At 36.8% G+C, this 13,623-nt stretch overlaps 1 protein-coding gene across 1 annotated transcript in view; it reads left to right on the forward strand.

The window, feature by feature from the left end:
- Positions 1–2,341: 2,341 nt before the first annotated feature.
- CD200R1 (CD200 receptor 1) overlaps positions 2,342–13,623 on the forward strand; it is a 41,431-nt gene continuing 30,149 nt past the window's right edge. The window contains exon 1 of the mRNA XM_047792504.1: positions 2,342–2,740. Within this exon, the coding sequence (XP_047648460.1) occupies positions 2,674–2,740 (67 nt within the window). The 5' untranslated portion in view covers positions 2,342–2,673. The remainder of the gene's footprint in view (positions 2,741–13,623) is intronic.

Genomic DNA, 13,623 nt, shown 5'->3' on the forward strand with positions numbered 1-13,623 from the left:
GGTACACTTAAAGAGTATGTGGGTCCTTTAGATTTTTCAGACATATGCATTTACTAGAGAAGCACATTTTTTCTCTTATTCTGTTAAAGTTTATGGCATATCTTTGGTGGATGGTTATGCTAACAAACTCCTGGTCTCTTTATTGTTCTTCCAAATACTTGTTCTGCATAAGAGATAAAGGTGGGAGTTGGGAGGTTGGGGGAGTGAGTTTGGAGATGGAAGGTAAAAAGCAGTGAGAAGAGAAAGTCTCATCCTGTCAAATCTACTTTGAGAATTCTCTGGTTTTTGACACTACTCATTTGCCTCTTAAACTGCTGATTGTGCACTGTGGTCTAACCTGAGATGATGCATGGAAGTTGTCTATGAAAGTTGTTGCCTGATATTTCAAACCAGAGGAGTTGAGTGAAACGAACACTGGGCTGGCAAACATGAAACATGAATTTTACTCTCAGCTGTGTCACCAAGTCACTTTGGGACCTCAGGCAGATCATGTAACCCTTCTGTGCTTTAGTTTTGGCTGTATCATGGAACAAGCATTAAAGTAAATAATCATCAAGAATTTTTGATAACATGAGAACATGCTCATGTCAGTATAATATTAAATGGAAAAAATAGGTTATAGACTTAAGAGAATTGCCTAGTATCTTTTGACTATTGCCCAGCAGAGACTCAACCCACAGTCTCTTCAAGTAGTCCATACCCATAAACACCAGATTTCACTTAAATTGATTCACTGGAAGGAAAGCTTGAGAAGGGGAAGAAAGAAAATATATATAGTTTACTGTTTGGCAAGAGGCAAGATGGAACTGCTAACTTAAAGAAAAAAAAAATGCATGTTGTTTAACTTTTTTTCCTGTGTGCAATGTCCTTGCCCTCTTCCTGGAGAGGTTTTTTTTTTTTTTTTTTTTTTTTGCCTTAGGGTAGAAAATTCTTAGTGCACAGAGGAGTTTTTTCCTCCCAAACATAATCTAAATGCATATGAATAGTCACATTAAGGCAGTTTTTTTTAATCATTTATTTATATGTATCTTTTTTCTACTGTACAGCATGGTGACCCAGTTACACTTACATGTATACATTCTTTTTTCTCATGTTACATGTTCCATCATAAGTGACTAGACAGAGTTCCCCAGAGCTACACAGCAGGATTCCATTGCTAATCCATCCCGAAGGCAACATTCTGCATTTATTTATCCCAAGCTCCCAGTCCCTCCCACTCCCTCCCCTTCCCCTTTGGCAACCACAAGTCTATTCTCCAAGTCCATGATTGGATTAGGAAGATGTGGTATATATACAACAGAATACTACTCAGCCATAAAAAAGAACAAAATAATGCCATTTGCAGCAACATGGATAGAACTAGAGACTCTCATCCTGAGTGAAGTAAGTCAGAAAGAGAAAGACAAATACCATATGATATCACTTATATCTGAAATATAATATACGACACAAAGGAAACTTTCTGCAGAAAAGAAAATCATGGACTTTTTTTTTTTAAAGTGTTAAGTTTCAGATGTGTGGCAACTAAAGATGAGTGTTTATTTGTAATTTAGTTCAAATGATCAAGCTAGCTCTTCAAACAAGAAAGTGAATGGAAGTAAGTACTGAACTGTGAAAGCCAGAATAATGCTCCCCTGACACGATGTCCATGCCCTGACCTCTGAAACCTGCAAATTTGTAGCCTCACATGGGAAAAGGGACTTTGCAGATGTGATTAAGTTAATGATTTTGAGATGGGGAGATTATTCTGGATTATCCGGGTGGTCCAATACAATCACAAAGATCTCTATAAGGGGGAGGTAGGAGGGTTACCATCAGAAAAGATGTGGCAAAGGAACAGGATTGGGAATTATGCAGCCATTAGACACAGAACTCAGGTGACTCCTAGAAGTTGGAATTGACAAAGAACAGATTCTCCCCATGTGCCCAGAAAAACACAGCCCTACCAACACTTGATATTAGCTCTGTAAGATCTGTTTTGAACTTCACACCTTTAGAACTATGAATAAATATTATGTGTTGTTTAAAGCCATTTAGTTTGTAGTAATTTATAGCAGTAATAGGAAAGTAATACATTTAGGTTGCTTCTTGAGTTGTATGCTACTCCCTTATAGAGAGTAATCACAAGAGAATTTTAAGGGAAAATCTTTTTATTACTAACTTGATTACTGAGGCTAGATATCTCTTCAACTCGGAGAAAGCTTCTAAAAGTTATTTATAGGGGAAATTTATAGGGATGGGCCAAATATAGATAAATATCCTGTTTTGCTATTTAAATTAAGTTTAGGCAAATCGGTTTATCTTGGGCATGTTCAATGCCTCACTGTAAAGTTTATCTATGTACAGCAGAAGTGAGAGGAAGACCAATGAGCTGAAAGATAACTCAGTCAATCTGCTTCCTCCGTCTTTGGTTCAGTGCTTCATACAGGAAATCTACTGCTGTGTCAAGTTCCAGAGAAGAGTTTCTTCTGTTCCAAGTTACTAATCAGGCTGAAACACATAGAATTGAAGGAAGGAGGTAGGAGGAAAAGAGTATCGTGTTGCTAATGGGCTAAGAGGATCCAGCACTTCCTGGAGAAGTCGACCAAAGAAAGCCTCACCATGTCCATAGCTCTTTTTACACCTGTGTGGAGGAACAGTGTTGAGTGAAGGTCAGAAAATAAGAAAACAGAAATGCCCTGCACTTGGGTAACTTCTGATCTTCAGCTACTACTGAGTTTGACTCTCTTCTTAGTTGCTGGTAAGTGTGAATTCTCTTTGGGATGGTGACAGGAGAATGACTGGTGAGAAAGCTGGTCTCAGCTTTTCCTGAGCTTTCTTTGCTTTCTTAGGGAGCAACGCAATCAGAAATATGGGGGAGTGGTTTCCTCCTAGATTTATTTTGCTTTATTGTTATTCTTATTTTCCTCTTTGTTTAACTATTTTACTTAGTTTCCTACTACACTGTGCATATCTCTATAATTTGCCCCCCTGCGCACTTCCTTATTCCCCCTCCCCCTTTTTTGAAAGGAGACAGACTCAGTTAATTTCTAGTAACTATCCAAGTCATCTGATGAAAATGAAGTTATTTTCATTTCCTTTTCTTAAAAAACTTGAATAATCATCCCAACTCATTTATGTTCATATTGTGAACAGTATAAATTAGGAAAGTTTATTGCTTTCTTATCACCTTTGATGACCAGGTGCTTTTTAAAATATAATATATTCAGAAGTTTGAAATACGTTTGTAATGTAGCTTTGTATTTATCTTTAACGTGTGGGGGCTGCCAGAGACACTTTCTGGGTTAAAAGACACATTCTTCAACATCTAGTTTCCTGCAGAAGTTGTGGAGAACTTGGGGCTATTGTGGGGGTGTCCTGGTTTTACTATAGAGGGTTGGGAGGAGTTGATGTGGGAGGTAGTTTTCAGGTTTCATTTTTAGTAAATGGGAGCAGCTGCAGGGAAACATTTGGTTTTAAATTTTAGAGTTTGTTAATTGAAAGAGGAAAAGTTATTTTTTTCTCATACAAATGACTTTAAAATATTGTGTCTTCTAGCAAAATATTTGCTTTTCCACCCTTCAATCTTTTCCACCCTTCAATACAGTAACTGTATTACTGTATGAGCGTTCTTTTCTATGGAGAATTTTCACATACTTTCTCTCCTTTGATCTACACAGGAGTAAAGTAGGCATAGAAGACATGTCTCCATTTTACAAAGGTAAAAACTGAGGCATCAAGGTGAAATGACTTGTCCAAGGCTACACTATTAGTATATGACAGAGTCACACTCAGTAATAATATACATCTCTAAGCATCACTAAACATTTGAATAGGAAGTTTTCCTCTTTATTTAGCTATTATGCTTTTCACTAACAAGCACCACTAAAGCCAATGTTTAGTTACAAACTGAATGGAGTATCTACTCAAAAAAAAATCAAGTGATCTGAATTTTTCAACAGTTGAGATCTTGTTGTAGAAAGTTTTTACAGAAACCTGTGTAAAACCCAACTTGGCAGGTAGTGTCAGCTAGGCAAGGAGCTATTTATCTCAAGTTGCACTATGATTTTTGCATAAAGGAAAAAAAAATCAAGACTAAAACATGGTTTAGAGGTTTGAATTTTAAAACTATTTCGAACCACAACTAGGAGATACTATAAACGTTAAATCTTTGAAGTCTGTGGTTGTATAATTACAATGTTATCAGAATGTTTAGAATAAAGATACAGAAAAGCAAATAAAATACAGTGATATGGCATGATAAGTTCACCATGAAGTAATTCAGAATAATGATATGCCAAGCACTTGGGACATGAGTTTATGTCCTTATTACTAATACTGCTTTGTTGTTAATACCACCAAACAGAAATAATTCACTTTTTATACAAGACATAATCACAAAGGAGCAAGAGAACTAATGACTTCAGGGCAAAACATGTCATTAGAAAATACATATATTTACTTTTTTTATAACTTATTTGCTTATAAATTCAGTCAATGTGATAACTGATAGACAAGATATATTAAGAAAATACCTGAGAGAGAAAAAACAGCTCTAATCATCCACTCTAGAGTAAGGCTTTCCAGTCCCCTTCCCTCATATTCCCTTCACGGCTGCTGCTTCTTTCTTCCTTTATCCTGTTTTCTTGTCAATATTTTTCTTGTGTTCAAATTATATTTTTATGTCCCGATCAAAATGATTCTGTCTTGTATAAAAGTCACTGATAGGAATATTCCACTTTTTTTTTTCTTCTTTGGGCTAATTTTGGCCATTTATAATGATCTTCCAGTAGGGGGCAGGCAGAAACAAGAAGAGGAGATATAAGGCAGGGTTGATAGGTAGCTTTATCAGGTTTGCAAAAGATGGAAAAAGAGATTAAAAGCAATTGTGAAAAAGAAGGGGTTTGTCCTCAGTAATTTCAGTCTGCCCTTCCTTTTCTAATTTGTGATAGTTGTGAATTTACACAATATGATAAATTTAGGTGTGTTTCCCTCTAAACATATGTGCTTAAGCAATTAATAAATGAATCCAAAGTCTCGAGAGTACTGAGTGTGTATGGAGTTGTGAATGTGTGTGTTTGTGTGTCTGTGTGTTTGAGTAGGGCCTAATCATTACTAGCAATCCTAAATGAGCTGAAAGACCGAAAACTTTAAATCAGTCAGCCTTGAAATTGCCTATGAACCTAGTAAAAATCCAAAGATGGGAGAAATTATGGTGGGTTGGAGGGACTGAAAGCTTTATGGAGGAGATGGGTCTTGAGCTGGGGCTTAAATGATAGGTTTGGATAAATGGGGAATGGCAGAGGTACAGATTGGGTGGAGCAGATTGCAGCATGATCAGAAGCAAGGTGGTTCGGAGCTCCCTTGTGGTGCAGTATGTTAGGGATCCTGCACTGTCACTGGTGGCTCAGGTAGCTGCTGTGACACAGGTTTGATCCCTGGCCTGGGAACTTCTGCATGCCAAGGGAGTGGCTAAAAAGAGAGAGAGAGAGGGAGAAAAAGAGAGAGAAAGAAAAGGCAACATTCTGATAATATAGCTTGATGAAACAAAGATTGTGTGTTACATGATCACCGGAAATAAGGCTGAATTTCAAGGGTCCTTGATCACTAAACAAAGGAACTGGAGTACTTACACTAGGCAGGAAAATAATATAATAAAACAACATTTTCGAGAATACTGTGGCAGCAGTATCTCATTTAATGGAAATGGCACTTGGTAAAGATTTATTTTGAAACAAAGTCAAGTGCTCCTACCCTTGAGTTTCCATTTTTAGAAAGGCCCATGATACCACTGAGAGACATTGGTGGTTGAGAAGGGATATTTCTTTTCAGAGGAAGATGGTAACTTCGGTATAGAGTGGGCAAAAACATAACAAAAATTCCTATGAGTATTTGGCAGTATAGCATAAGTCAGAGTTTGTGAATTATTCATGGAGTGGAGGAGTGCACAAAGAGAGTACACATAGAGACAAAAATAATAGTATTAGCTCTGAAGATTTTTGGATTTGGGTCCTAGGAGTTATAATTATCTCTGCCTGTGTATAACAGGGAGCAAGATCTGAGAAGAGATGGGCAGGGAGACAATCTGCAGTGTAGATGGAGTGCTTCACTTTAAATAAAAGGACAGAAACTCCTCCGAAATTGAGGGATAAGATGTAAGTTGGATATAGGAATACTAAAAGCTTGAGGAAAGAAATAAGGAAATGGGAACAAATGAGAGAGTTCCACAGTAGATAAATTCTCAAAAAGATCATGAGTATTTTGGTTAATGGTGCTAGTTAATAAAATAACTCAGCTGTCACTTGGTTTTATGTTGTATCTGAAAAATCAATCTGCACAGTGTTTAAAATGCAGTAACCATCTGTATACCTTTGTCTCTTCCCCCTTGTCATCAATACACATTTGATAATTCCTAGGTGGATTAGAGAGCCAATCTGTGTTTATGAGATAAATTGGGGCTGTGTGATGCTAATTGTACCTAAGAATCAAACCATTACTTTTTTATAGTTATAAATCATAAACAATGAGTTTTAAGCAGAGAATATTTGTTAGGGAGGACTCTTGGAAGAAACACATGGAAAGAAGGACAAGGGAGCAGAGGAAGAAGTCCACCTTCAGCCTCAACCATGACACCCTCATTTGACCCCATGGGGGGCTCTGGGGTTAGAGTGGTTCCAGAGAGGCTCTGCATTGACACCAACTGGCTTGGCCTTTACACCTCCAAATCTGTCAGTGGATGTGGGCTCCCTGGGAAAGGTCTGACTCTTGGTGAAATAACAGGTGATCTCTGAAGATGCTAAGAACTGAAGGCTGTCTACTGATAGTGCTTCTAGCAGCAGGAACAAAAGCCATTCCTTGAATAGGATTCTGGGTGCACAGACTATATCTACCATAGCTGCCATTTCCAATGCTCTTCACTCCTTCCTGAGTTTCTGAGTTTCTGTCTGGTGTTATTTCCCGTCAACCTAAATAATTTCTATTATCATCTTAGCAGTGTAGGTCTACTGGTGAGGAATTCTCTTAGTTACCTTTTATGTGAATATGCTTCTTTCTTGTATATCTATTCTTGCATATTTTTGTTGGATATAGAATTCTGGTTGACTTTATTTTTCTTTAAGCACTTTAAAAATGTTGTTTCACCATCTCTGATGAGAAGTTGGCAGACAAAACATTGTTTCTCTGACTCTAAAGTGTTATTACTTTCAGGTGCTTTAAAGATTTTCTCTTTATTGTTGGTTTTCACCACATATAATATGTCTATGGATGGTTATTTTCACATTTATCCTGCTTGAGGATTACTGAGATTCTTGAATCTGTAAATTTACGCTTTTCAGCAAATTTGGAGAATTTTTTTTTTAGGGCCACACCCACAGCATATGGAAGTTCCCTGGCTAGGGGTCTAATTGGAGCTACAGCTGCCGGCCTACACCACAGCTCATAGCAATGCTGGATCCCTGACCCACTGAGCAAGAAGGGATTGAACCCAAATCCTCATGGCTACTAGTCAGATTCATTTCTGCTGTGCCACAACAGAAACTCCTAGAGAAATTTTAATCACTATTTCTTCAAATATTTTATCTCCCAATTTTCCATGTTAGAAGTTCTGCTACTTCACTGTAGGTCCCTGCGGCCGTTACAGTTTTTTTTCCTTCTTCTTCAGTCTTTTTCTTTTTTTTTCTTTCTGCTCTTCAGATTGGATAATTTCTATTGAAATCGTTTTAAGTTTATAAACAACGTCCTCTCTCATTCCACTCTTCTGTTAAGGCCATCCAGTAAATATCTTATTTCAGATACTGTATTTTTAATTTTAGAACTTTCATTTATTTTGTAACTTGTTTTTTTATGTTGAGATTTTTCTGTCTTCTCATTCATTGTGAGCCTATTTTCTTTTATAGGCTCTATTAAACACTGAGCATAGTTTAATACCTACTTTATGGTCCTTGCCTGATAACTGTAGTATGTAGGTCAGTTTGAGGTTGATCTTCCTTTGTTTTTTTTTTTTTTTCTCCTAAGAGTAAGCTACATTTTGCTGGTTCTCAATCTAAGCTTTATTTAGATTGCTAATATTGCATCTCAGAGACTGTATTTTGTTTTACTACCTTATTGATTTTTTCCCTCCAGAAAACATTTAACTTGGTTAAACTCAAACTCAAAACTCTCTTGGACAGTATTTTAAATCTCAATGCTTTTACCTTTAGCTAGTTGGCGTCACATGTGCCCTGCCATGTGGGGCTTGGGGTCAGCCAGAGAGGAGGATACAATTTATATGCAGAATTTAGAGCCCTCTGCCTCTCTCAGTTTCAAGAGACCAAGGTAGCCCTGAAATCTATCTCCATGTTTTTCAGAAAACTGCAGGTTTCTACTAGAGTTTTAGCTGTCCAGTGTCATGCCAGCTACAGCCTTCCCTGAGATCAGAAGTGATAAATATGGAAACCTACACCCCCAAACCTAAGCCATTTCCTTCTTTCAGAGTTTGATACGCCTCAAGAACCTTCTTGCTTTTTCCACTCTCTAATAGTCTCAGATAGCTGTTTTTATATTTTGTTGAGAATTTGTTGTTATTATGTGCAGAAGCTTACTTGACCATAAATGAAGTGGAACTTTCTTCTAGTCTATGTCTTTTTAATGTCATTGCATTTTTACCAACTGATATTGATTTGGTTGGTTGTATTGTCCTGAATATTGAAATTGAATATATTATTAAAAGTATTTTTTTAAATGGCTATACCCATGCCATATGGAAGTTCCTGGACTAGGGACTGAATCCAAGCCAAAGCTGTGACCAGAGCCACTGTAGTCAGATTCTTAACCTACTGTTCCAAGGCAGGAACTCCTATTTAATGCCTTTTGGCTTTCTAAATTACATTCATGCATCAAATGTTTTGTTGCTCTTTATTTTCCTCAATAAAATCTCATTCCCCTTTCACTCATTGTTAGGTTCTTATATATTTCTGTATCAAATTTAAAGGTCTGTCATGAGACATAATTTTAACTGCTAGCTATGTCATCTTTATGAAATTACTTGTTGCCTTTAAACCATAATTTCCTCATTTGTGAACTAAAGAAGTACATGACACTATTGAGAAGTATAGAGCTTTCAGACAGGAAGAATTTTAGAAACTTTCAAATTAAATTCTTTCATTTTATACATGGGTAAATAAAGCCCAGAATTGTTTAAGGAATTACTGAAGATATCACCCAACTTTCTAGTAGATGAGCTGAGCTTGGAACACCTCCATACCACCAAAAATAGAGGGGAAAATGGGTGTGGCAAGTATATATGGGAAAATTTTAGATGTGACATATTTGAAATAACAGCAAGCATTCCAGTGGAGAGAAATAGCAGCTTAAGGATTGAGATTCTCATTTAAGAAAAATAAGTCAAAGCTAGTTTTTTACGTCAGTTGATAAGTAAAGGGGGTGTCTGCCATGTGTCAAACACTGTGCTTCATGCTGCAGATACTTGAACAAGACAGATGTAGATCCTGCTCTCATGGAACTTAGAATCTGGTAGGAAAGTAGATATTAAATAAATCATCACAAACAGCTAAATAACATGAAATGTGTAAAGAGAAATGTAGGGTGACCTGGAAATGTGTAACTGGTAAGTGTCATCTGGTCTGAGGGTCAGGAAAGACTGTCCTGTGGAAGTGATGATTAAGCTGAAGATGTGCAGAAACAGCTAGGCAAAGAGAGTCGAGGGGATGAACAAACACTCCAGAGAGTCAAACAACATGTATGAGGGACAGAGGTAGCTAAACTGTGACTGAAGTGGTAAAACAAGGAGAAACCAATTGTGCTGAGGCCCAGTTGAAGTTCTAGGGGTGGGAGAAAATGGTGAGAGAAGGTGTAAAGAGAAAGAGGAACAGGCAGGTCTTTGAGGAATACTTTCATTAAGGTGCCTGAGGAGACAGGCAGGCTTGTGCAGAAGGCAGAGGAGACAGACAGGGAGAAGTGTGGGATGATGGTAGAGGCGAAGGAAGAGATTTTAGATGGAGAGGAGAGTGGTCAAAGCATCAAAATGTGTCAAGCAACCAGGAGTATAAGCATTGAAAAAAAGCCAAAAGTTTGACTTTAAAGGGGTTGGTGATCTTCAAAATTGTGGTTTGAATGGGAGGTTGTAGGAGTCGCAAGATTGCTCACATCAAGGAGAGAGTGGGCTGGGAGGGAGTGGGCTGTGGGTTTAGACCACTCATTGGAGAAGTATGGCAGCAAAGAAAGGAGAAAGGATCATAGCTAGGAGAAAGCAGCATCTAGTTGTTTTTCTATCAACATAAGGGAAGCCTGAGTGTGTTCAAAGGATGCCATTTGAGAATGTTCAGTGAGTCAGTAAAGATATTTTTCCAAACAGGGTGTCTACATATGTAGTTTAAATTATTTAGTGATTTCTTTTCTTTGTCCTAACCATTTTTTTCACTTTACCACAAAATACTATGTCATCTTTTCCCAAGGTTTATCTATTATATAACATGGGAATATCTGATTTAGATGATTTATTTTTGTGATATTGACAGTTTTAGAAAAAAATGTTCATGTAGTAAATAGTAAATAGTGGTAACTTCAAAATAATTAAATCTAGTTGTTTTTGTTCCCCTAAAAGTCATTCCATCTGCTCTTCATTGAATCTCTCCTAGATGTTCCCCCAGAGATTATTCTAAGCTGGTAATTTTAAGATAGATGCCAGATAGAGTAACCCTCAGTGTCTAAAATATTAAAGATACAGTGGCACTATCTCAAGCCTGCTTAATCAGACCTTTCAGGGCACAGAGTTTGGGCATCTGGACTGTTACATATCTTTGCAAGTGATATGGATAGCCAGGATAAAGAACACTGTCCTAGGTCTTTCTGCATTGCCTGTTTTCCCAGATCTACAGGCTGCTGTAGACCAGCAGTCGGCTGCTCATCTTGATTTACCCCCTCTTCCAGTGTGAACCTCAATTTCCCCAAATGGTAAGGTTTCTGAGGCCCAAGACCTTGCCTTATTCATGCTACCATCCCCAGAGTTCTGCACAGCTACCTGATGCAGAATAGGTATCCTCATAAAATGTTCCTCAACATAAACTTCTTCAAAATGTCTTTTGCATCTGTCACCACTCTTGCCCTTTCTATTTCTCTCTCAGAAACCAAGTGTCAGTCTTTTCAGAAGCAAACCTCCACTTTGCTTTTGACTCATCTCCTCCCACCACCTCCAGGATCCTCCTTTACCAGTTAGCCTCCTTCATTCTTGTAACTTCCAGGGGTCCCTCTTTCTGTCTGTATTCTCCTCTCTTTGTAAATACTCCCTCGGTCCTTAATTACAGATGTTGCCCCATCTCTTTCAGGTTTGACATGAAAGGACAAAGCCTGTCTCATTATCCCATACTTTCGGGGTCAAAATTCCTGAAAGAGCATGTCTACATTTGTTGACAATTGCTTCTGCTTGGCCCTTGCAATCCATTCTGCTCCTCTCTGTGCTAACACTACTCTCTTACAGCTCCTAAAGGTCTCTGACGACCTTCTTGTTAGCAAATTATAGAGCCTCTTAGTCCTTACTTTTAGACTTTTCACTTTTCACACATAATTTGATCTTGAGTATTTCTGTCTTGAAATCTTTCTGACTTCAAGACACTGCATTTACTTTTAAATTTTCTTCATCATTTTTGCTAACTCCACCTCCTCTAACAGATTCCTAATTTTAAATGTTTTCAAGATTTTGGTTTTGGCCTTGTCTCTAATTTCCACATCAGAGACAGCAATTTGGCAGCCTATGGGCTGGATCTGGCTTGCAGACACTTCTAATTGGCTTGTGTAATATTTTAAAAATTTTGAATTAGTTGCCAATATTTTTAAATTGGAGCTTCTACCCAAAACCCTTGACATAGTATCTAGGGTTGCTCTGAGGATTAAGTTAAATGATATGTATATAAACCATTTAAAATTGTGTCTGAATTTTACAATCAAAAAATGGTATCAATTATCTTCACTCAGTTTCCAAAACTCTTTCATAGATATTATTTCATAACTTAATTAGCCCCTATAGATCAACTTTTCGGTTGTTTTTAGTTTTTTTCTTCTTGGAATTAAAAACAATGCTGGAATTAATATAGCAGTACATAAGGCATACCTTGGAGATACTGTGTGTTCAGTTCCAGACCATCACAATAGAGTAAATAGCACAATAAAATGAGTCATACAAACTTTTTTGTTTCCCAGTGCATGTAAAAGTTATCACTGAGTTCCTACTGTGGCTCAGAGGATTATGAATTTGACTAGCATCCATGAGGATTTGGGTTTGATCCCTGGCCTCCCTCAGTGTAACGGTTAAGGATCTAGCGTTGCTGTGAACTGTGGTATAGATCACAGATGTGGCTTGGATCTGGCATTGCTGTGACTGTGGTGTAGATGGCAGCTGTAGCTCTGATTCAACCTCTAGCCTGGGAACTTCCATATACTGCAGGTGCGACCCTAAAAAGGAAAAAAAAAAAAAAGTTATGCACTATACTGTAGTCTATTAAGTGGCATTATGTCTAAAAAATGTACATACCTTAATTCAAAATACTTTATTACTAAAAAAATGCTAACCATTATCTGACAACACAGGGTTGCCACAAACCATCAATTAATTAAAAAAAAAAACTCAGTAAAGTGAACCTTAATAAAAGGACATATGCCTGTATCTTTCTACATTTGATATGCATTTATATTCACTATCATCCACTGAACATACTGAACTTTGTGATCACTGATACACATCTGTACAACATCTGCCATAAGCTAGGGGACAAATCTATCTTCATTAATTAGTTTTGGACTACTTGATGGTAACTGACTCAAAAAAAAAAAAATTAGCCCAACAATATGGCTTTTATTGGTGCTGTGTCTTAATAACTGATATAGACTTTGTGATTATATTACTTTGGAAATTAGGATCAAGTCTGTTATTTACCATAATCCTTTTTGCTTTCTACATTTGATTGATTCACTGAATTCATTATTGAACTTGTGTTTTGTAGCTTGTTATTTTTCTTAAACATTTATTATTTTTCCTTTTTATAAACCATCTGGGTGTTTGGTTTTTTATGACAATGTTGTATTTGAAAAGTATAATTATAATTACAAGCTAAGTCACCCTTCAACATATTGCTTAATTTAATCTTTTGTTAGCCTATGCATATCTTTTGCCCATCTTAAAAAATTCAGTTGTTCATTTCTTTTTTTTAAATAGGTTTGTATGTTTTCTATATATTTTTTGGAGGAAATTGGCCTTTGTTTAATCATAACTATGGTGAATATTTCACAGTTTGTGCTTGTCAATATTATTTTATGCAATTTTTTTTGCCATTCTTTCTACAGTTCAATTTCTCAAATTTTTCTTTATGGGTTCTATGTTTTGTATTAGAATTAGAAAGATTTCTTCACTGAAGGTAATGACTGTCCCAGTTTACCTGGGACTTTTCTGGTTTTATTTGGCCTGTGTACCAAGAAACTCCTCAGTTCCTGACAAACTGAGATGTTAGTTACCCTATCTTCTGTTTATGGGAAAAAAAAATCAGTACTATTTTCTTCCAGTACTTTAATTAATTAATATTTAGACTTTCATTTTTTGTGTTAGAATTGAGATAGAAATCTGTTTTTTTCCCCAAGCTGCTAATTAGTTCTCTTATT

This window comes from Phacochoerus africanus, chromosome 1 (genome assembly GCF_016906955.1).
Source record: "Phacochoerus africanus isolate WHEZ1 chromosome 1, ROS_Pafr_v1, whole genome shotgun sequence".
NCBI classification, from domain to species: Eukaryota; Metazoa; Chordata; class Mammalia; order Artiodactyla; family Suidae; genus Phacochoerus; species Phacochoerus africanus.